Source organism: Littorina saxatilis, linkage group LG5 (genome assembly GCF_037325665.1).
Source record: "Littorina saxatilis isolate snail1 linkage group LG5, US_GU_Lsax_2.0, whole genome shotgun sequence".
NCBI lineage: Eukaryota > Metazoa > Mollusca > Gastropoda > Littorinimorpha > Littorinidae > Littorina > Littorina saxatilis.
In genome coordinates, this window is record NC_090249.1 from 29,341,428 (window position 1) to 29,366,840 (window position 25,413).

The window sequence follows — 25,413 nt, forward strand, 5'->3', positions numbered from 1 at the left end:
TTGTGATGTAGAAATTAATGAAGGTAACGATGTAGATGCCTACAAAGTCTTGATTGTGAAACAAATGAAAAATTGGTAGGAGAGGAAGGATGCATTTATTCCTGTGTGCTGTAGTTGATGCAGGGTTTTGACTCAGAAATGCTAGGGTAGTTGTTGGCTATGCTTTTGGTCTGTCATTCTCATGAGTGTATGGCAGCCTTGGAGCTAGTACATGATTTGCATATCCTTTCCTTTTCTTTTTGGTTTGTCAAAAATTGGCTAAGCATTAAAGAATCCAACATTAACCAGAAATTATAATGCTAATGATCATTACCGTACAAAGGGCATGAAGAAATCTTGGGGAATCTTTTTTCTTGCATAACAAGTTGCTATGTGAGGGCTAAAGTTGTGAAAGTGAAACCTGTTTAACTTTGCTTCTGTTTATTTGCAGGAAATCGATGGTGACTCCTTTTTACTGCTGACGCAAGCGGACATTGTGAAAATCATGAACGTGAAACTGGGTCCAGCGCTGAAAATCTTCAACAGCATTTTTCTTTTTCAACAGACAAGTGAATCCTGATAGGCGGTTGACTTAATTCTTGGTCTCGAATGAGAAATCGGTGGTTCCAAGGTTTTGGTGCATTTATCATTCTTGGAAGAAAAATTGTGTTGGATGTATGATTTCTGAGTCAGTGGCGCGGGTACAATAACATAACAACCCACAGTCCTGTGTGCTTGTGGAAGCGATTTTTGTTTAAGTAATTATATCAAATAACCAAAGGGAAGTAATCGCTCTTTATGCATACGACATGTGTAATAGAGTAAGTGAGATTTGTACGGAACCTTTCCAGGCATGGGAATTGTCCGCCGAAAGGCAAAATTTCCGCCGAATTGTTTTTTTGTTCCGCCGAAAAAGCAGAAGTTTCCGCCGAAAAAGAATTGGGGGAGGCAAAAATGGTTCTAAAAACTGAATTGAATGGCAAACTTTGAGCTAAGATGACACCAAATTGCACCATTTGGGTTCTTTGGAGAAAACAAATTCCGGGACCCCCCTAGTAAGGCCAGGTGTTTCGCGCCGTCGACTTTGTTATTACTTACACATTTTCAGCCTTTTTTACAATTTTTGATTCCCATGCCTGCTTTCTCCTGGCACCTGAGAGAATAACGAGCATTGAAGTGCCAGGAGAAAGGTTCCGTACAACTCTCGCTTACTCTATTACACGTCGTATGCATAAAGAGCGATTACTTCCCTTTGTTAGTTGGAGGTATTGTGCATACCATGTGATAGATTTAGATATAAATTCTTTGTGGAATTCAAGTGATCTGATGTAATGAGCATGTAGCAAGTTCCCGCAGTGGGGCACTGCGGTTATGAAATTAAAGGCCCCTCCTGTTTTTGGAACCGCAGGAGCTTTCTAGTTTGCTGTTAGGTAGATTTTTGGTTCCTCTTTCCTGTCATGCTCTCTTTTTCTTCATGAATTCTTTTCTTTTTTCTGCCTTCTTGCTCATTCACCTGTATTTTTTCCAAAAATCTCTTCTCTTGCCGCTTGTCTCGCGATTCATGTATAGTTTAATCTGTTAGTGTTCTGATGTAAGTCCAGCAGTAGATAGGTTAAGCCTATTTTAACATACTGGAAACTGGTAATCTTCCAGTAGGTATTAATTTAGTTTTACTAAAGCCTGCTGGGACACAAGTAATGGGTTAGTGCATTTGTAAACAGGAATCGCTTGACAAGTGGCCCCCTTCATCCCCCCCTTCCTCGTCCTGATATGGCTCTGCGTAGTCGGCTGGACGTTAAGCAACAAATAAACAAACAAACAAGCATGTAGCAAGTACTAACAGGCCTGAGGAATTTGTTTGAAACGTTTTGCAGTTTTCAATGGTAACATGAATTTTAACTGCAAAATCGACATCTGTTTGTGTGTAAACACATAAACACAATGTTTGTAGCTATGAGGAATTATGATTTTCATCTTAAGTGTGGTTTTATGAATTGGTTGATGATAATGTGTTGATATCCACACGCTAAAGCTTCTGGGATGGAAATGTGTACAGGTGTAAGCCTCTGTTACATGATCTATGTGGATTTTAAATCAATGACAAAAATCAGCTGACCAAAGCTACACCTAGAATGTTAATGAATGAGTGGTACTACATGTATTGCAGGAGTTGTTGCCCGAAATTATGACTTTCCAGTGGTCATATTTTGTTGTAATTTGCGTTGGTGTTTAAGAAGGAGAGTCTTGTTAAGCAATCCCGGTTTGTTGAAGCTCCTTCAGTAATGGTTAATACACACTGAGGTAAAGAACATCTCATAGCTGTTGATCTGCTAACCCAATCATAGTACATGTATCCCTGTCACAAAGGGACGCCTGTTATAAAGGAACACTTGTGTGGGTGCCAGGCAAGTCTTTTCATGACAGGCACAAGTGTAGTTGGTGATATGATTTATTTGACCGCGTCGTATTTTTTACATTTTTTATATTTTATTATTATTTTTGTGTGGATTTGGGGACTCAAGCATTTTCTTGACCAATAGTCTAGTTGAAAGGGCTTTTGGGCGTGGGTGTAGGTTGAAACCAGAATAATCTTTACCGCGTGTGAATGGGATGAGCATGTCTTGTAGCCCCTGGAGCAATTTTTTGATTAGTGCTTTTGTGAACAAGAAACAATTAACAAGTGGCTCTATCCCATCTCCCCCCTTTCCCTGTCGCGATATAACCTCGAACGGTTGAAAACGACGTTAAACACCAAATAAAGAAAGAAAGAAAGAAAGAAAGCATGTCTTGTGTAGGGCTGACTTGGACTTCAGAAGGATATCCAGATTTCCCAATTGCTTCGTTTCCGGCCGATTTATGTGGAGCACGTGATGCGCACAAAAAATATTGGTGGTCTAGAAGTGTCTGCGCAATGATCGTGGCGGCTTTCTTGACCGCCAAGGACGACCACGCACGTTGTGAGACGTCATTTGTTAGACCTCAATAGTAGCTTGTTGTTATGAACAGTATCTATGTGGTTACTCTATGGGTTATAAGAATAGGTTTGAATCTTAAAAACCATGTGTTTTTGAATAATGACTGGTTTCTTGTAACTCAACTGAATTTTTTGTATAGTGCTGGTATAATTCTTGACATACATTGAATTTGCGGAGGGAACATGCATATCTTCAGCAGTATTTTGTATGATTGCATAATTCTTAGCTGTAAATGTTACTGTTTAAATGAACGCTTTAGATGTAATTTTGAAATAGGTGAACATAACCCTGGAGGTCATAATTCTTACAAGCCGACAGTATAGTGAATGTTAGGGTTCATTTTTATCATTGGGTGAGCTAGGGTAGGATACCAATGCTTCTGTCAATGCTAAGTTTTAAACTCTTCTGGCAACATGCATTTATCACTCTAATCCTTTGTTGAATATCTTTTTTAAAGTCTCTTTTGCTGTTGTTAGTGGCAGGTAAATGTATCTGAGTATCTCATGGGTTTTCACAAAAAAATTGTTACCCAAGCATTGGAGCTTGGGAATGTTGACCAAAAAGTTTTGAATTGTGAGACGTCTTACTGTGCGTTTGATCTGAATGTTGGTAGCCAGGCTCTGTGTTTTTACAACTATATTTACTGTGTGGGGACTTTTGATGAGAAGTTTTTTTTGTTTTAGCATTGCAGTTGTATACTTCGCACACATTTGATCATGGAATCAGTTGTGAGGTTTGTACGGCTGTGATTCAGATCAGTTGAAGGCATAGTGTTAGGAGATACAGGCCCATTGGAAATCCTATCAGGCATTGACGCAGTTCTGCGGACTACAACGAATGCAGCAACAATCTAAATTTAACAGCTTGTGTTATTAAAGAAATGGACAGGTCATGCTGAACTCTGCATACTGCAACTCTGAAGATGACAATAACTTTTTGTGTAGTTTGCATTCAACTCTTTATACTGCCAAGGGAAGCAGCTTTTAATTGTAACTGATGAACAATTCAAAAATTGTATTCTGTAAATGTGTTTTCAACTTTTGATAGTAGTTCTTTTATCCTGTCGCTACACGATATTGCTATTGCTAACAGCACATTTGTCCTTGGTCCAGGTGGTTGGAAACCCAAGATCATGTCAGGTCTACTATGTCACCTGTGAGGAAACGCTTTCTGTTGTCGCTATGTCTATTGTCTTTACCAAAAGATACATTTCATAACAGGTCACCTGTAAAATAGGGACACTGGTGGTGGTCTCAAGAGTGTCCTTTAATCACAGGTACCACTGTAACACATTAGTTGTAGTACATGATACATATATATTTTCCTGAGTTCATTCTGGTGGATTCTTATCTTGATATCGTTACATGCATGATTAAATAATGCTATTTCCAACCAGTGGTTCTACTGCTTTTTAGGTTGTATTGCTATGACTATGAAAGGGATTTGTTTTTTGGCTTCTACATATTAATCAATAATGACTTAAGATCTCCTCTCTGATTTAGTAGAGTTCTTCTTGCCACGGCAAATGTTATAATTTCTTTGAGACAAGACGTTGCGGGATAAAAGATTTTACTGAAGAACTCTCCATACATGGGTGGGATTCTTTCGGTATATGCCGGAAATCCAGATTCGATTATGGTCTTTTTTTTGTTTGTTTTTTGTGGTTCGGTTCAGGATTCATGACATTTTTCAGTCCCACCCATGTCCATACAATCACCTTTGAGGATGAAATTTGCTTGTTCATTTCAATCAAAGCTTATTATGCTCCCAGCTAGGTGCCAAGAGGCACAATCTGTATAAGTAAACTCTCACTCTCTGTTGTCTATATTCAGAACGCTTTCCTTTGTTTCGTGGATCTTTACCCTCAGGTTGTTAACTGCTGGTTTTCTCAACATTGTCTGTATTCTCTTGGTAGGTGCTTGGTTTGCCTTTCTGTCAGTCAATTATGTAGTACATTGAAAATTGTGCCAAACAGATCATGTGACATGATGATGTGATTTTCTTCTTGCACATTTGCTGTTTTTGGTTTGATTAAAAATGTTGACCACATGATCATTGGACATGATTGAAGATGGCGTCTTCACTCCAAATTATTGTATTAAGCATTTGCTCAATTATGATAAAAACTGATTTGGAGTATGAATAATTTGACCAGTGATGTGTTCTGTCTTGAAGCCATGATGATATACGTAATGCTTTGTGTATGTGTGTTCAAGAAAGAAACAGTACATTAGATTCAGACGAACTAGTGTTACGTAAATTTACAATTTTCTGTACATTTGAAAGCCCCAGGATCCCGCAGTGGGGCACTGCGGTTATGAAATTAAAGGCCCCTCCTGTTTTTGGAACCGCAGGAGCTTTCTAGTTTGCTGTTAGGTAGATTTTTGGTTCCTCTTTCCTGTCATGCTCTCTTTTTCTTCATGAATTCTTTTCTTTTTTCTGCCTTCTTGCTCATTCACCTGTATTTTTTCCAAAAATCTCTTCTCTTGCCGCTTGTCTCGCGATTCATGTATAGTTTAATCTGTTAGTGTTCTGATGTAAGTCCAGCAGTAGATAGGTTAAGCCTATTTTAACATACTGGAAACTGGTAATCTTCCAGTAGGTATTAATTTAGTTTTACTAAAGCCTGCTGGGACACAAGTAATGGGTTAGTGCATTTGTAAACAGGAATCGCTTGACAAGTGGCCCCCTTCATCCCCCCCTTCCTCGTCCTGATATGGCTCTGCGTAGTCGGCTGGACGTTAAGCAACAAATAAACAAACAAACAAAGCCCCAGGACCCTTTCTTGAGGTTCATGTAAATCTGTTGGTGTGGCATATAACTGAGGTGTGCCCCATGACACATACCTTTAGTCCAAAATATAAGCATAGAACCCACAGGAATTGACAGAAATTTGTTATTCCTTAATTTTTATATGTAATGACAAAATGTGTAGTGATAAATTTTATTTCATTAGCAGTTGAAAAGCGTTGCTGTAATTCAGTTTGTGTAGGTTTGAAAGAAGTTCTGCTTGTTATCCAAATCCATATGCTAATATTCCGTTTTAGCATGTTTGTGTATGCCAGAATCCTGATCATGCTTGAATATTCCTTCCTTGGAGCATTCCTTTGTCATTGAAATTCATACAGCTCAGTTGTAACTCATCTCCCGCGGTCCCCGACTGCATTAGAATTCCCCAATCAGGCATTTGAAATGAATGTTTTTCTGGTTCTCTTTTGCTTTCTTTCTCAGGAGTTTATGAAGATATCATGCGGTTTGAAAGTTTGGGTGGAAGTGAATAACTGTCAAACATGATGTGAAGGTATGACAGTCTGTTTTTGAGACATGACACATGTGCATCACCCTTGTTTCATTACATCTTGTTTTGTATAGCATTTGATTTTCAGTGGGTGCATTGACCTCATAATTCAGTGGCAGTGGGTCCTGCCTTTTAATCTGGAATTGTGCCATAAACTGCTGAGCAGCTGATATTGCTGGATGACTTGCTATCTGGAAGAAAAATCCAGCCCTTCCCATTTTTCAGTGTTGCATGATTGTGTAGGTTACGATGTTAAGTTTGCTTGATGTATGACAGAAATGAAAATACATGTACCGTACATGTATCAACAAATGATGGGATTAATGAGGCAAGCCTGCTTGACTTCAGGCAAGAAGTAGAAAGAACTGGCTCAGTTTTTTTGTATATTTGCAATAAAGTAGTGTTCCAGAGTGGCATAAATTTAGAACGGATAGTTTGCAAATTTATGTACATGTAGTGTAAGTGTCAGGTTGATTATTTTAATTACAGTGATGTTTTGGAGCAAGATAAGCCTTGCATTTTGCATCCAGAAGTTTGATGAAGGAAATATTTTGTTGTGATGTTCGATGAAGCTCCCTGAACTGGGTGAATGGATGACTACAGCATGTGTTGCATATCAAATGCGAAATGACAATTCAGTTGAAGCTTTGTCATACCCACAGAGGGTGCAGATACAGACTTTGGTTTTAGAAAGCTATTATCCTATATTATTTGCTTTATAATCATGTGATACAATTGTTAGAGCTGTGCCTTGATTATGGAGGTAGTTAGGTGCTTGTTCTTGTAATTTAGTTTTCACTGTGTGAGGAATCTAATCAGAAAACAAGGTACGCTTAATAAGCACGAATATTTGAAGTAATCATTTTAGAAACTCAACTTAGAATCATGGATTGTAATGGTAAGCAGTGATTGAAATACATGTATGTGCTATCTAAGTTGAAGGCTTATGGTTTTTTAGTTGCCTCCTAAGGTGGGTGACACATTTTTGTGAAATCGTTCTTGGTGATATGTAAATAAACATTTTCTTGATACATACGTATATGATTCAGAGTGGATGGAATGGTTTGATCTTCATGTGTTCAGTGTCTGGACAGTTTCTGTGAGTGTGGTAGGAGCTGTGCTTTTGGCTGACACTCCCTTGGAGATTGTTTATCATTTGCTGTGAATGGGAGTGAAGAGGTGAATGTTGTGCCGGATCTGGAAGTGTTTTCTATGGGTTTATGAGAAAACTTAATAAACGAGGGAAATATTCACCTTTTCTGTCTTTCAATTATCTGTGTTAATTTATTGGCATACTTGTTATTGATAATTCTTTGAATTTTATTTGCTGCACCATTTGGTCAAACCTCTGACAATTTCTTACACACACACACGCACCTAAAGTGTGGATGGTTACCTAAGAGGCGGCACTGGGTGCAGTGCCTTTCTAGTGCACTTGCACTACAACAGCACTGGGTGCAGTACTCGCTCCGGCATCGAAGAATTTTGCACTAAAAAATGCACAAAATTTGACCTATTTCGTCGCCTATAGAGGACGGAAAGAATGTCATTTTGAACATTGTTATGACATTCTTTCCGTCAAAAAAGTCAATTTAACGGTGTTAAATGAAGCGACCATCCACACATTTATGGTTGCCATCCAGAGTTTAGGTTGCCATCCACGTGTGGATGGTTGCGTTATGGTGATTTAGGCAACCAAACCTGTGGAAACGGGGGTACACACACACACACACACACACACACACACACACACACACACACTCTCATTGTATACAATTATCAGCATTACCTTATTGCCTGACAGTCCACAAATTATAGTAAACAAACCCAGTTTCCTTATCCTGACAGCGTCAGCAAAGTTCAATGCAGAATTTCTGTTCTCAGAAATGACCTGTTTGATCTCCCCTTTTTGACCCTGCACACACACACATATATATGTATACACACACAATCTCTCTCGGCTGTCAAGAGCACTTCACCGTAAGCAGATGGCATTAGCGTCTTGATCGAGTTGTTTCCCCTGAGACACTTGGCAGGCATCTCACGCACCAATCATCCGTTTTGTGCTTGACATCTTGTCAGTGCAAAGCTGAAGGGGCACAAAAACAGAGAGGAAAGATACAAATGGAAAAAAAAGAAGAAAACACAGAGTAACAAAAAATCCAAGAAAACTTCGTCATCATCATTACCGCCATAACCATCAGCAGCACAAAAAAACACACCCCACCCTAGACATCACCAAATCATTATTCACACACACACAAACACACGCAGGCAAACACACATGTACGCACACACGCACGCACATGCACGGACACACGCACGCAAACACACACACACACACACACACACTGACAATCAGTAATGGACATTTATTATGCCGAAATAAATTCTGTGTATAACAAGTCAAACATCAATTGTTGAATATTTGTACAAACTTAAATGTTTCGTAACTCTGTATAATTATTTACACATGTATTGAAAACGATCGTGATTCTGTGCAGCAGTATAAACACACTTGAGGCATATCTTGAAATTCAACCAAAAAAATGTCGAAAACAAAAAGAGAGAGAGAGAGAGAGAGGCCATTTATTTTACGCGAGTAACAAAATAATCAGTTGTTTGAATTTGTACACTGATTTAGCACTTGTTCTGAAGAGGGAGCTACTCTACCCCCACCCCCTCCCCCGCCTCCCCCGAAGTTGTCTGAAAGTTTCAATGTTTTGCACAAAGAAATGGCTATAACCCAAAAAGAACACGCAGCCAAGACAAAAGAAAATATGAGGGACGATGCATGGGAATTCATTTAAAGAATCAACGTCTGTTTAAGTGTGTAATATGACAGTTTACTAGCAACTTCATTTTTCAGTTCAGCCTGATCCTGTTCATTTCCGTCAAAACAAGAAATTCCTCCGAGGTAGGAAAAACACCCCCGTCCTTACCATTCTCACTGCCACCAACTGAGAAGGTTATTTCCCTTTGACCATTAATATGTCCCTCTATAAGTCCTTGTAGAATCTTAATCCACCAATAACTCCCTAACCGTGTGTTTGACTGGTCCCAATTTTTGTAAGGACCGTCTCAGGAATGTATAGAACCTGTTCACCAAGTTTGGTGACGATCGGTCCGTTCATTCTTGAGATCTATATGCGAACACAAACACACAAACAAACACATCGACCGATTCCTATACACACCCCTATACCGGGGGTGTAATAAAGTGGGAATTCGGGACAGAAACAGAAAGAACCACGTTCGTACAGTTGCACAGAGGGGAGATTTTTTTTTACACTCTTGACAGATACTGGTTTGAAACGAGTACTATTCAGTGATGAAATGACTGTCGCCTTGAGTCCGAGTCTGGAGATACGCGCGCGATGTTGTGTTGATCTAGAAGACCAAGAACGGTCAAACCATGCACGACAATGAGCCTTCAATGTTGGCCCACAGTACACAGTCAAACTCATTGTCTTCCGTTGCCTCATCGTCGATGAGCTTGGGCATCTGGTATTTGTCAACCAAACCTCCCTGAACAGTACAAAGGAGATTGAGGTGGTTCTTGATGTGAACTTGTCGTTAGTTGTAGCTTAACAGTCCCAAAGGAGCTGAGGTACCTCCCTAGATGACAATACGCCCGGAAGCGAAAACAAAACAAACCATCCCACTCAGACTAAAAACAGTGCGACGTGGATTGAGGTACTGACTTGATATAAAGTCGAGGACAGTCGTAGCTAAACATTATAACCAAAGAGTTGTGGTACCTCCACTGACACAACGACTTGATACGTCCGGAAGCGAAATAAAACCCTTCTGCATTCCTACATTTCCTGGCACCCTCAAGGTCAGGATTTAAACCCCAAAAGGTGATGTCTGGAAAGTGTTGGAGAAGACAATGAAGAGAAACATTTTCCATATTGACTCAGTTCATTACCTGCAGCGTGTATTCATGACCTCGCGGACACCCCCCTCCCCCCCCCCCCCCTCCCTATCCCCACTCTTTGATTGACCTTTTTTCTCAGAATGAAAAAACAAGAAAGGTAAGTTGTTGGAACGTTGTTATTGACAAAAATGTTGTCAATAACAACGTTCCAACAACTTACCTTTCTTGTTTTTCTATTCTGAATTTTGGAACGTTCCCGGCTGTCTCTTGTTTTTGGAGTTGACCTTTTTTCAGAACGCTGCCAACATATTTTGAGGATGAAGGGACACACCACCAACCATTGAAGAGATGGAGGGCGAGTTGAGGTAAGGAGGTCGATTTTCTGTCATCTTTGATTTTTCTGAGAGGAAGACCGGAAACGAAGGAAGGGGCGTGTCCTGTCGGTTGGGTATTCGTTCCCAAACATATAAATGCTCCGCAAGTGCAACTTAGCAATTGCCATACATTTAACGTAATAGCCTTTCATTTAAGCGGTGAATTCATGTATTTATTCCTGCTCTTGAAATATTGAATTGTGAGTTCGGTCAGAAAAGTAGCTGTATCTGCACACGTATAATAGCTAGTACAATGTAGAATCAATGTCACATAAGCAATAGCTCTGCGACTGAGGTCCTTCAAGGAAGTTATGTTGAAGCGGGAAAAGAAAAAAGGAAAACACTGCATTAATGAGGATGCAAAAAAAAACCCACCACAAATCAAAGAAGAAAAAGTATGACAAAAAAAGAAAACCGAAAAGAAAGAAGAAGAAAAAAGAAAGAATACCTGATGAATCGTGTACATAAAGATTGCAACAAAACACCTCACGGGTCGAATTCTGGCATTGCGCGACCGCACAATAAACAAATGTAGGCCTACGCAGTTTACGCATATGGAGGTCTTGACAAACCCATTATGCATGCAAGTTTGTCTTTTGGAATTCACTGAAGTGAAGCCTGTAGGGAAATCTGCATAACAAGTCCGAATGTATGTGATATGGATACTCTCTGTCTCACAATCACTCTCGCTGTTCTTTCAAGGATTGTTCTGATAGACGATCGCATTGCCACTGGAATATTACTATTCATTGAAGCTCCTCCTTCTCAAACTCTCACTGAAACAAAGGCTTTACATAGACATGCGTGATGTCAAGTTATTATTCTCATTGCCATAAAAAAACAAAAAACTCAACTATAGCCTATACACTTCATTCTTTACTTAATTAAGCAGCTTTTATGATCCAACAAACACCTTAACGGTAGCATGCTTTTAATGACTGCAGTTATAATTAATGACACTTATTACGACCAGAGTTTCAAATAAAGATGGGAGACTTGCACTCGGGATACAAGGCTGCAGTGAGCGAGTCATTTGAAAGTAATATTTGCTACCCCGGAAGGGAATAAGAGCAATATAGATATTCAACAACCAATAACAGCAACAACAAAACTCAAACACTCTAATCTTAGAATTTTCTTAAGTCAACTTTTGTTATGTGATCATATACTTGTTGCCTAGCTGTCTTATCTTATCTTTTATTATCACTGCCCAGGGCTTTTTCATTTTTTTCATTTTTCTTTTTTTCTTTCTCCTTTTTTAAAGGTGGTCGTCTACATTTGTGCTTTTTTTCAATAATCTTATGGTTAGATTTCGCTAAAAAGTTATGTCAGATGATGAATGAACCATGGGGAAAAAAGTTATAGAAAAAAAAATATATGTAAAAAAAGATTTTATTTTTGGGTAGCGTGACTCACGCTTCCAATATTTTGTTTTCTGTTTGCTGAGAACATGTGCTTTGCCTAAAAATACTGACCAATCAAATTCATGTCACTATGCTTATAGCCACGCCCAAACAAGTGCAGCAACAGTTTGACACTGGAGCGCTGTCCACGCTTTTTTTTAAACGCACGAAATGCACCGGATTTGAGAGGAGTTTTGCGCTTGGCATTTTCCAAATAAGGATATATCCTACTATGAGTACTACGCTGGAATACTACAATGAATTTTCAAACGGCTACACTGGCTTCGTCTTTCCTGATCGAAAGGGGGTGTATTGTTGATATTTGTAGATAATAAACTCTGCATTTTAATGGTCAAATGGCGATTTCGGTATAAAAATGTAGACAAGGACCTTTAACATCAGAAGGAGAATGCTTTTAACAGAAAGCGGTAAGAGGATTACATCTTTAGAAGTACTTGAATTACATAATCCGAAAGGGCAGAACAATTATTTCTTCCTCCTTTCTCCAAAGCCTTTCGGCGATTGAACTGATGCACACACAGCACACTGTGAAAGGTTTGTCTTGAAGTGTCAGAGCCTGAGAAAACAGAATCAGCGTATTTTGAATGTCTAAAAAACACACCAAAGAACCCACCAAGGTCGAAGGTTAACAGAGGTTGCCTATCACAGCAAGCTAGTTGATTTAGCAATGCTCATAAAGGAAAGCGGCGTATATCCATTGACCAGTTGCAGAGTTAATTCATGTTTATACTCCTCCAAACGGAAACCAACTGCGGGGTAGGTATTGATTAGACAGCCCGAGTCAATCAGTCACGGAATGTCAGTAAAACGTATCGCTGAATATTCAATCCCATTATCACCCTGTGTTTTCGCTCGGATAATAACACCAGGCTCAAACGATCAATGGGCTTGCGTGATTGTTGTCAGTGAATGTCGCCACCCAACCAAGCACCTTTTCATTTCGCTGGCTTCACAGAACGCACGACAGAAACAGAACACGGAGACAATGAATAATTGAAAAGTAAAAAAAAAAAAAAGTTTGGTGCAAGCGCACTGTTTCGTTATCTTTCCATCCGTAACACAGCATCGAAGAGGCCAAAACTCAAGTTTTCGGTCCCAAATTTTGACAAGTCGTTGCAAGCTAGCCACTCGTAGAAATGGTGAATCATGGATGAACCATGTTCTATACTTAACATAATGGCAACTAAAGCAAATTCGTGGTGAAAAGCGAGAATTTGACTTTGACTCATTCGTTAGGCCAAACAAACAAAAAAAGTCTAAATACGGTAACATAGGCCAAAAAAAATAAGGTCGGTAGGTCGTGATTTTTTTTCCCTCCAAAAAAACATATTTTTAAGTTATTTTGCCAAAATGCCAAACAAAAGTCTAGGGTCGCGCGAAAAAATAGGGTCGGTCGGGATACCTTAGCCAAGTTTTAGTAGTCTCGACGATTACTGATCCCAGCTTTTCAGTGTCCATCTTTTAGTTTCAGACCGACAGATTGACTACATGTTTTGATATCGCTTCACGCCACTTGTTTTTCCCTCAAGAAGACTGTAAAATACTAAGCCAGTGAACAGATGCTTTTCATGACAGCTAACAATCGCAGAAAAGCCGACGAATTCATTTAGGCATGAGGTCAGTGCATTTAATAAAATCACACAGTCCCTAAACCAGCCTGGTAGAAAAGGTGAACCATATGTTACTTGATTCAAAGGAAACATTTTGACAAAGCAAGAACAACTGAAATAAATAAAGAAAGAAACAGACAGACAGACAGATGAACAAAAACAAACGAACGGACAGACAGACAGATAAACAAAAACCAACCCTCCGTGGCAAGGTCAGAGCAGAGAACACTGGAAACATGTGCATCTGAGCTCATTACCAATATAACACACACAAGTTCAATTAATATTCGTTTTTGTTTCATTCGTTTTCGTCATTGCACGTCGTCTCGTGTAGATGCACTCTGACGAAGAAAAGAGAACATCTAGTGAAAAAACACCCCCCAAAACTAAACAAACAATATCAATAACACAAAAAAACGGTAATCATCAGAAGTCACAAATGTATCACACATGTCGCTCTTCATTGCAAAACATTGAACCATTCAAGTAAACAAGCATTCCAAACAGTACACAGAATCTTGCCTCATTGATGGTCTGAATGTGAATAGATTTGGAATGTAGCAGCATGTGTTAAAGAATATGGTGTAAGTTTGCAGCAATCGCAACAGATTAAAAGAGAAGTCAATTTGTAAGATAAGTGCACGAGTTCTTAAAGCGAATAAGAGACAGTTTTCGCTTCATAAAAATAGAAGTAAAAAGAAACACACACGCAGGCTCGCGCGTGCACACCCACACACACACACACACACACACACACACACACACACACACACACACACACACACACACACCCCACAGGTGTTGAAAATCGTCAAGGTCAAATGCGTTGTCTTCTACTACATTCGATGGGGTCGAAAGTTGTTACGCATCACATACATCAACGATTTACGCTTTCTCAAATAACAGAGAGACAGACAAACTCTTAAACAAGAATCAGAAGGTAAAATACAAATAGACGTTCAGACTCCTCCACCCTTCCCCTCCCCTCCGGTCAACGTTCACTTTAAAAAAAATCTTTCACAACAAGAAATGGAACACTCTATTCACCTGACACATAAACCGATTGCTTGCACGCCAAAATTATTTCCCATCGTAACTGTCTGACGAGCTAGACTGGAAGAAATACGAAACGAGAAAGTTGCATGGAATATTCTTCGAGTCATTAGTTTTTCCAAATGGCAACGGGTGATGTTCTACAAAAACAACAAGTCGCGTAAGGCGAAAATACAACATTTAGTCCAGCTCAATCGAACTCACAGAATGAAACTGAACGCATTGCATTTTTTCCGCAAGACCGTACACTCGTAGCATCGTCTGTCCACCGCTCGTGGCAAAGGCAGTGAAATTAACAATCCAGAAAAGCGCGGTAGCGGTTGGGCTGAGGAGGATAGCACGCTTTTCTATATCTCTATTCTTTTTAACTCTCTGAACGTGTTTTTAATCCAAACATATCATATCTATGTTTTTGGAATCAGGAACGGACAAGGAATAAGATGAAATTGTTTTTAAATTGATTTCGGAAATTTAATTTTAATCATAATTTTTATATTTTTAATTTTCAGAGCTTGTTTTTAATCCAAATATAACATATTTATATGTTTTTGGAATCAGAAAATGATGAAGAATACGATAAACGTAATTTTGGATCGTTTTATAAAAAAATAATTTTAATTACAATTTTCAGATTTTTAATGACCAAAGTCATTAATTAATTTTTAAGCCTCCAAGCTGAAATGCAATCCCAAAGTCCGGCCTTCGTCGAAGATTGCTTGGCCAAAATTTCTATCAATTTTATTGAAAAATGAGGGTGTGACAGTGCCGCCTCAACTTTTACAAAATGCCGGATATGACGTCATCAAAGACATTTATCGAAAAAATGAAAAAAACGTCTGGGGATATCATACCCAGAAACTCTCATGAAAAATTTCATAAAGATCGGTCCAGTAGTTTACTCTGAATCGCACTACACACACAGACACACACACCCACATACACCACGACCCTCGTCTCGATTCCCCCCTCTATGTTAAAACATTTAGTCAAAACTTGACTAAATGTAAAAACAAAACAAAAAAGTCTTGGCGATTTGCAGCTTCGTCGTGATTGTTTGTAAAAAGAGGAGAACATGGCCAAGAAACAAAGTGTATCTGATGAAAGAAATCACACAACAATTTACAAGCTTAAACCTAAGTATGTTAAGGACACTCTTCTTAAACGAAAGAAGTTTCCTCGATGACGTTTATTAACTTATACGTCTGTGACCATAAAAGGAAGCTGGAAAGTAGGCCGCACATCCGGGCAACCTTCAGAACCTGAGCTATCGGTCTCACTTTCACAAGAAGACTGAAACGTGGACTTTTCAGTGGCTTTCAACGCAGACGGGGAAGTGACGCAACTTCCGCCAGGAGCTCGAATTTTCACACAACTTTTTGTCGGAGAAAGCGAAGGCGAAGAAGAAGCCGGGCGTCGTGAAACTATCACTGAACCAAATGTTACGCGAGTTTCCGTGTGAGTGCACGTTCTAGGAATTTCCTTGCGAACGCGAGTCACAGGAGACAGGCCAGACGACAAACACGAGTCGTTTTTCACATCGCCCGGGGAGAAAGCTGGCGACATCTTGCTGTCAAGTTTAGCAGAATCCTTCTCCCTAGAGTCACATTTCACACAGCCGACTAAAGCTCTTTGCACGGAATCGCCGTAATCAAGTTTCGGACAAAATCCCACTTCTCTCTCGCCCCCGAACACGTGCAGACAAGTAGGCAATCCCTCGGGAGGGGAGTGTAGGGTGACGGTCCCAAAATGCTCCCCCCTCCCGTCGTCATCCGGCTTGGAATCCACACGAGAGAGGTCCGTGCTTTTGTCAGACCCTTCCCCGAAAGGGAACTCCACGTCGGACTGATCGGCCACTGTGTTGACGTCACCTCTGAGCGAGACCCTATGACGCGGCAACAACCTCTGTCTGAACGTTGCGTCCGTTTCAACATGGGGCGAGCTCAGCTCGCTAGAAGACATGCTGGAAGATGGGGATTCGTTGATGGCCTTCATGTGAATCAGCCGCGGAACTGAAGTTCTCTTCATCAGCAAGGTTCTCCTTGTCTCGGAGTCAAGGTCAAGGTCGGTGATGTCGCGAGAGGCGTGGCACCCTGCGTCTATGGTGTTCATTCTCGGCAACCCAGACACACTTCTTGTGTAATTCGACGTGTTCATGACCGAGACAGTTTTCTTGTTGTATGAGTCTGAGGATTTCACTTTTGCAGAAGGTCTGCTGTTGCAACGATAGCTTCTGAAATGTGTTTTTGGTGAAACTCTTTCAGCATCGGGACTCGAGTTCGTTGTATTTGTCCTCGGTACAACTCTCCCGTTAGGAGTTTTCCGTCGTAGCGAGTCCTCACTGTCAGACAGTTCTCTCGGATCATTTTTAACGATACCTCTTGCACGAAACTTTTCGATCTCGTCGTCACTATCGTTGTCGTCATTTTTCTCGCGCACAGAAGAGGGCGAGTTGTCAGAGTCAGTTCTGCTGAAGGTCAGAGAACGACACCAGACGTCTCTGCGTCTCTCCATCAACGCTCGACACAACGCCTGTTTTTTGCCCAGGTTCACCGGCTGCAGTGAATGACGTTTGAACCGAGGGTCCGTGAGTGACGTCACATTGCCGGGCGAGGTGGAAGAGGAGGCGGCGGCGAGGGAGGAGCTCTCTTTACGGGCAGGGGCGTTCCTTGGCATGCGTCTTCCCCCGTTGGTGCTGCCCCCCAGCGATACGTTCTCTTCTTTGTCCTCGTAGCGCACGGAGACTCCCTTGCAGAACCTCGTACGCCGCTTCTGGCGTCATAAGTCGGTCACCAGCAAGGGCTGCGATGATGTGGCATCCAGCGACTTACGGTCACGTGACGTGACGTCATCCTCGTCGTCATCCTCCTCGTCGTCCTCGTCATCTTCGTCGTCGTCGGAGCCCAAATTCATCCCTTCTAGCTCCTCGTCGTCGTATGAGATGGAGGTGAGCGTGTGGAAGGCTCGGATGGCGACGGTGTTGACGCGGTGTTCCTGCTCAGCTCGCTTGTCAGGCATGCTCTTGAAGAAGTTCTCCAGGGTCACCTCCTCCTCCAGCTCCTTCTTCTCCGTGCGCAGGTAGCGCACGATCATCACCATCACGCCCGTGGAGTAGAACACCAGCACCACGATGATGTACATCACGGCCCCGGGGTCCGAGCCGTCGTCTGTCTGTGAACAAAGGAACAAGAAGAGGGATTAGACACTGAATTCATTACAGCAAAAAGCAGAGAAGATGGACAAGACACTGAATTCCCTACGGTAAAAAGCAAAGAAGATGGATAAGACACTGAATTCCCTACAGCAAAAAGATGGATAAGACACTGAATTTACTGCGGCCAACTGCAGCACCATGGTGACGTACATCACCACCCGCATTTGTCTGTGAAGAGAGGAACAAGAAGGTTAGAGGGGTTAGACACTAAATTCACTACAGCAACTGTAGGGTCTGACCCGTCGTTTGTCTGTGAAAAGAGGAACAAGAATAGGGATTAGACACTAAATTAACTACGGAAAACTGCACCACTATGACTCGACAAAATACAATATAAAGCATGCAATTGAACACGGGCGATCTATGACACACACACACACACACACACAAACACACACACACACACACACACACACAAATCATAAGAAAAGCTATCGATAAGCTTCTTCCTAACTAAAGCCTGTAGAGATGGGTGTGCGACAAAAGGTCGAGGTTTACAATGTCGAGGCACAAAAGGTCGAGGACATTTGGTCAAGAGTCAAAAGGTCGAGGGCGACAAAAGGTCGAAGGTGACAAAGGGTCAACAGCAAAACGTCTAAGGGACAAAAGGTCGAGGATTGAAAAAGGTCGAGGATTAAAACAAGGTCGAGGATTAAAAAAAGGTCGAGGATTAAAAAACTGTCGACATCATTTTCTGTTTACGTGTGTGTTCATTTTTTTGTTTTGTTTGTTGTTGTTGTTGTTGTTGGTATTCCTTGGAGAAAACGCTGCTTTGTGTGCATTAATAAATGTTGTGTTATTTGTTTAGTTATTCAAAACAGTGTTCGTACAAAGAGTGCCTTGAGTGACGGGTGTTTGTTTGTGTTCACGGACCCACGGCTTTGTCGGTAAATGAAGCGTAGTGTGGTCAACGGTGAACACAGCTCGACACTCAACAGATTGTTGTTGGTGAAACATGTCACTGATACGCTAAAAGCTAGAGGTTTTTTTTGCTTCTTTTTTCTCTCCCATATTTAAACTTTGAAAGCATTTGCAAACGAATGGAGAGTTACATTCGGACAGGGACACAGACACAGAAATGAGCTCGTCAAATCACAGAAAGGAAACGACAAGGCAGTACACAAAGGTTACTGCTGTCGTTTTATCTTACATCCAAACCGGCACGGTTGGCCTAGTGGTAAGGCGTCCGCCCCGTGATCGGGAGGTCGTGGGTTCGAACCCCGGCCGGGTCATATACCTAAGACTTTAAAATTGGCAATCTAGTGGCTGCTCCGCCTGGCGTCTGGCATTATGGGGTTAGTGCTAGGACTGGTTGGTCCGGTGTCAGAATAATGTGACTGGGTGAGACATGAAGCCTGTGCTGCGACTTCTGTCTTGTGTGTGGCGCACGTTAAATGTCAAAGCAGCACCGCCCTGATATGGCCCTTCGTGGTCGGCAGGGCGTTAAGCAAACAAACAAACCAAACTTACATCCAAAATTGTGAAAACATATACTAAGAATGTGTCTGTGCGTGGGCGCGCGTTCGAGCGTTATTGTGTGTGTGTGTGTGTGTGTGTGTGTGTGTGCGTGTGTGTGTGTGTGTGTGTGTGATCATATTCACAAATCACACCTGTGATACGCACAATCGGCACTCGAAGCAGAATTTTCTTTACGAATAGAATGGACACAGAAAATTAAATCGAAATGTTTAATCCTCGACCTTTTTTTTTTCGAGACCTTTTTAGATCCTCGACCTTTTGTCCCGTAGACGTTTTGCTGTTGACATTTTGTAACCCTCGACCTTTTGTCGCACTCGACCTTTTGACTCTTGACCAAATGTCCTCGACCTTTTGTGCCTCGACCTTTTGGTTCTCACCCGTAGGCAACGCCCACAATACACAAGAAGGGCAAAGCCCATACGACTCACATGCTTGACCTTGACCTTTACATGACCTTGACCTTCAGGGTCAAGGTCAAATAACTAAACCTAGCAATGACATCATACACTAAGAACGGCTTTACACATTTTTCCTACCAAAATACATGTGACCTTGACCCAAGGTCAAGGTCATCCAAGGTCATGCAACACAAAGCTGTTAATTCAAGACATAGGAAGTACAATGGTGCTTATTGGCTCTTTCTACCATGAGATATGGTCACTTTTAGTGGTTCACTACCTTATTTTGGTCACATTTCATAAGGGTCAAAGTGACCTTGACCTTGATCATATGTGACCAAATGTGTCTCATGATGAAAGCATAACATGTGCCCCACATAATTTTTAAGTTTGAAACAGTTATCTTCCATAGTTCAGGGTCAAGGTCACTTCAAAATATGTATACAATCCAACTTTAAAGGACCCTTGCGACCTTGACCTTGAAGCAAGGTCAACCAAACTGGTGTCCAAAGATAGGGCTTACATTGCCCTGTATTGCATACATAGCTAAGGTTGCCATTCTCGATAACTTCAGAAAAAAATGCGAAAATGTGAAAAATGGTCGTTTTTAAGACAACAATTACGGCCCCTGTGACCTTGAACTTGAAGTGAGGTCAAGTTGCCGCACATGTTTTTTGAGATCTTGTAACCATACACCATCAGGCCACATCAGGTGTTGATAGACTTAATAGTGTCCAAGAAATATCCAACGTTAAAGTTTTCCGGACGGACGGACGGACGCCGGGACGGACGGACGGACGGACGGACGGACGAACGGACGACTCGGGTGAGTACATAGACTCACTTTTGCTTCGCATGTGAGTCAAAAAGGTCAGACAGTGGTAGTTTCGACTTTTCCTTCCTCATTGACGGTAAAGGAACTGCGCAAGGGTTTAATTCAATGAGTTGTTGGAGGCTTCCTGATACAACAACAAAATAAAGAAAGGAAACTACATAACTATATAAACCGATTTGACCGCCATGAATGTGTCGTGATCGATTTTCGATTGAAACCTTTCATGATCGATATCTGCTATTTGTAGTCAAAATATCACGATTTATATGTTACTATGGCCTGACCTTGAACGACATAAACATATACACACAATCTGGGGAGGATTCGCTCAGAAATGGTTGTTTGTATAACAAGAGTGAACCCGACAAATACTTAATCAGATGTTATACGCTCGTGACCACGGCATGATTTTCAGGCATGGTTTTAGTAGAAAACAAAATACGAAGACTTTGTACACGTTTGTTGTTAGCAACAACTAAAATGCTTTTGGAAAGCTTACCATGTGAGTGATACCACCACATTGATGCTTGGAAACTGTAAACACGTTCAAAAGCATACTTCAAATTTCTTGTTTGCACGAAATATTTAAATTTTCGATTTTTGTTTCAGGTTTATTAAACATTACTTTACCAATCAGTTACCATTCAGTACCATTTTTTTGTCACTATCATTCAAATCCTGCACACAAAAAAGCCCGACCGCGGAAGTTTTATGCGTTTGCTGTAATCATATAAAGCAAACGATGCAAGGTGAGGCTGCAGTAAAAACAATAGTGATAGAATAAAAGAAAAGTGACCACACACACACACACACACACACACACACACACACACACACACACACACACACACACACTTTCCGCTACACCCCCTCCCACCCTCCTCCCTCCCCCACCCCCTAAACCCCAACACACACACGCACGGTACAAATACCCAAGTGCACAGGGACGCAGGTGCCACAAGGGCTGAGAGGGCATGAAATATTCAAACCTGCAATCTTCTTCTGAAGGCAATCTTTACTCTGCAAAGTGGCTGGGGGCTTGACTTACAATGGCAAGAACAAGAAAACACGCACTCTTTTTCCCGCGAGATAAAAGCCCAGAGGGAAAAACTAGAAAGCTGCTCGAATCAGGAGCGTGAAAACTTGTGCTTCTGAGTTTCTAACAATTCCGGAGAACAAAAAACAAAAACACCCACAAAAAAGCAATGAAAACACAGCCGACGAAATTGAAAAAAACAGAGTGGGGAAGTTGGAGAACAACGAATCGCAAATTACATCCTTTTACAGTGTGGACAGGTTTTCTGTGTCAGGTACGCATTCATCGAAGCAGACAAAAACCGTTGGATTCAGGTATTCAAATTTGTCTTGGCTTACAGCGACCTTGTTGTTGCATTTGTGAACATCTCACGAACCATTTATTCTTCAGCTGTTCATAATTATCTATCTTTTATACACTTTGAGCACCTTAAGTTAAACTGGCTGAAAACCGCCCATGATCTCATTTATTAATGTCTTTCCTTCTTTCCGATCCCCTCCTCTTCACTTCTTTTTTTATGAACAATTTCGATTCCAGACTTACCCAAACGTTATGAAGTATTGTAAAACGACATTTCGGATCCGTTTTTTTAGAAAGTTGATGAATATTGAATATTTTTTTGCTAAGCGGGTTAAGTAAAAACTAGAAATGCGGTTATTATTGTGTTGGCTTTTACTAAAGAAGCAATAATTCATCCATAAAAACACATGAATTATTCAGGAAGGGCGCGTGATGTGTTTTATGTCTGTAACCGCCCGACACTGCTTGGCAATTGTCCTTGTTTTTATTAGGACAGTAAAAAGTAAAATTTTGAGTCTTGAGTGAGTGAGTTTCCCTTTTTAACTGACGGAATATTACCATTTGAAATCACGCCGCACAAACCCTTTTGCGATAAGAACACGTACATACTTATTCTACAATACGAAGCACCTCTTTTCTTCACTAATTGAGCATCTCCGAATTTTCACAAGAGAGTCACTTTTGTAAAGTTGCTCCTTACTAGAAAAACTAGACTACAATACAATGCACTGAACTGTGTAGTACTTTCCTCCTACTACAGCACGAGAAACAAGTTGCATGCAGCTATATTAAAACATTTGATTAATTTGTCGGCCTAAAGGAATGAAACTGAACTTAATAGATTTTTAAGTAAAGAAACCAACGTGTACCTAATTTCCATGAAACGGATTTGTTTGCACATTTTAAGAACACATTTAACATAGCTATATATTTTTGGAATCATGAAATCATAAAGACTTCACATAAATCATGTTTGTATCTGTTATTACAATAATAATTAAAGGCAGAATTTTAATTAGCAAATTAATTTGATATTTTTTTTACATCGAAGTTGGAAACTAACCATAAAGTCCGGACTGGGTATTCTTGACCAAGTTTTCAATAGTCGATTAAAAAAACGGTCGCCACAGTGCCGCTTCATTTGTTGTTGTCACACACACACACACACACACACACACACACACACACACACACACACACACACACACACACACCTACAGAGAGAGAGAGACACACACACACACACACACACACACACACACACACACACACACAAACACACATACGCGCGCGCATATTCACCCGGCTCACCTTTCCCTCGATTTCCAGTCTACTGGAATACAGTTAGAGACAGATTCACTAAATGTGAAACGATTGCATTACATAATTATATTGTTCAGTGTATACGCTTTCTACACATCCCACCTACAAGCTACACACAAAGTAAGATGTTCCCACGGATGTGTGTTTTCATATGCGCATGCTCTTTGTGAATGTAGAAAGAGCAGTACATTCTCCATAGTCTGTAAATGCACACGCCTGCTGTTTTTCACCCCACAAAGCTAAACTCTGTGCATGGTTATCCGTTTCCATACCAGCATGCAACTGTGATGGGATATACAATCATGTATGTGACTGTTGAATGGCACATGAGTGTGGAGTAAAAGTGGACTGTCGCATGAGAGAAGCACAGGTGGGACATACGGTCAACATTCACTCTCTCGCAATAATTATTTTGTGAGACGAAATTGTGGCTACAATGACAAAGGTTTAGCAAATTGCTCCCCCTTCCCATTTCTTTCCGAAGTGTATTTTTCTGCACCTACCCCTTTCTCGTTTCGCTTTCTGTCTGCATCTACTTTTTTTGTCGCACTGGCATGACCGGACACTCCCTGCATCCCTTACGGTTCTTCTCTTCAAAGTTTTGTAGTCCATTTCTCTCAATATTTCCTCTTCTGACACACTTCAGTTTTTACCTGATCTATGAGACTAGACTGGCCATTAAACAAACTCGAGGTTTGGGGTTTGGCAGTGATGCGATTAAGATCAACCAGAAAATGTAACAGTGCTGTATACACAAAAAAGAAGATAAACGCAAAAAACAAAAGAACAGAACGCAACACATCACACACACACACACACACACACACACACACACACACACACACACACACACACACACACACACACACACACACACACACAATCCTACCAACAGACCCTGAACTGAACAAATAAGAAGGAAGCAGAACAGCAAAAGACCTTGGACTGTCGGAGTAATATTCTTGTAAAGCTTGTCATCTTAAAAACCATCGACCTGCATAAGGTTAGTAAGGTGCAAAATGCAACAACAAGTAAATCATCATAACATTTTGAACCCCAAGGCAAAAATCAGTACCAAAGCTTCGAGCAGTCAGCTTCGTGAAGTAGACTGCGCGAAGTCGACTCGGCCCAATTAGTTTGAGGTTTAACAATACAGCTGCGGTCTGCTGAAAAAGAGAAGCAAGTCACTTAGAGCCGCACTTTACCTCAGTGTTGTTCAGAGAGTGGGGATTCTCCAGTTCACGGTAGTTGGACCACTTGCCCCCTCCGCCCTTCCTGCCCGACCAGCCTTTCCTCGTGTCCTTCGAGTACCCGTTCGCTGCTGCTCCGCCGTTCTTGTTCGTGAATCTCTCCTCTCGTTCGTGAACACCATCCTGCATCAGTCTGCCACCTCCACCGCTATCTCCGTTAACAAAACTGCTCTTACCACTGAGGCTGTCTCTGAAGCCTTGTGCAAAATGTCCACTGTCACTACTACCGCCTTCTCCACCTTCTCCACGTTTGTCCCAAGAAGGGCGACCTGCCGCAGCCTCTTCCTTGGACGTCGTGTAGTAATCCGGGCCTTTCCGACCCGTTTTCGGCATGGTTTGAGTCACGGGAAGCAGACGACAGTTGGTTAGTAGAGTGGTGAGAAGGAGAGAGTTTCCTGCCGTTGTGTGGTTTCCTAGTGGAGCCATTGTTTTGCAGGAACTTTGTTTTTGTTGCAACCTCTGCAGTTTGGGCGAGGTGATGGTGATGAATTGTTGAAGGTTTTGATGTTAAAGTGTGCAGAATAATGCCCGATTGTGCAGAATCATCGTTGGAAAGACCCAATGAACATAATTGTAGCGTGAAGTATTTAACACTTAGTACAGTCGTCATGAAATTTTGTTTTTCAGGTGAACCGAATTTTCTTTTCAAGGTCTTCGTGAAGAGTTTGTTGAACTCTACAGAACTACCTCTGTAGGATTTTCTGGAAGTTTTTTTTGGTAGCATGTAGCAGATGTTTGTGGCCCCGCAAGGATGTTCGAGGTCTGGCTTCCTTTTTGAAGTTATGAAAAGCTCAAATTTGTTATGCGATGATCTTCCTCCTACGTGCAACTTCGTTCACGTATGCAAGTTCTCACTATTGTTCAGCGCGCTCTTGGAAGATGGAGATGTCCAGGGAAGAGGAGCTCATCTGAAAAGATAAAAACATCTCAACGTCAGAACAAACACGTGGAAATATAAATTGTTTTTGAAATAGCACAAGTTATTGTG

The 25,413-nt window shown here is 41.2% G+C and overlaps 2 protein-coding genes across 2 annotated transcripts in view; one reads left to right on the plus strand and one right to left on the minus strand.

The window, feature by feature from the left end:
* LOC138966808 (lethal(3)malignant brain tumor-like protein 3) overlaps window positions 1-7,503 on the plus strand; it is a 33,353-nt gene extending 25,850 nt beyond the window's left edge. Inside the window, exon 20 of the mRNA XM_070339149.1 lies at window positions 431-7,503. Within this exon, the coding sequence (XP_070195250.1) occupies window positions 431-559 (129 nt within the window). The 3' untranslated portion in view covers window positions 560-7,503. The remainder of the gene's footprint in view (window positions 1-430) is intronic.
* Window positions 7,504-17,368: 9,865 nt separating this feature from the next.
* Window positions 17,369-24,758, minus strand: LOC138967725 (uncharacterized). Its single transcript, XM_070340381.1, has 2 exons — window positions 24,381-24,758; window positions 17,369-17,761 (listed from the first exon to the last, which is right to left on the minus strand). The coding sequence occupies exons 1-2, from the start codon at window positions 24,756-24,758 to the stop codon at window positions 17,369-17,371; spliced, it is 771 nt and encodes a 256-aa protein (XP_070196482.1).
* Between the last annotated feature and the right edge of the window lie 655 nt (window positions 24,759-25,413).

Bases quoted from the DNA above. Each gene is read 5' to 3' on its own strand.
- LOC138967725 (XM_070340381.1), bottom strand. From the start codon at position 24,758: ATGCCGAAAACGGGTCGGAAAGGCCCGGATTACTACACGACGTCCAAG. The intron at 17,762-24,380 runs GTAAAGTGCGGC...CTTTGTTCACAG, and splicing joins ACTCTCTGAACAACACTGAG to ACAGACGACGGCTCGGACCC.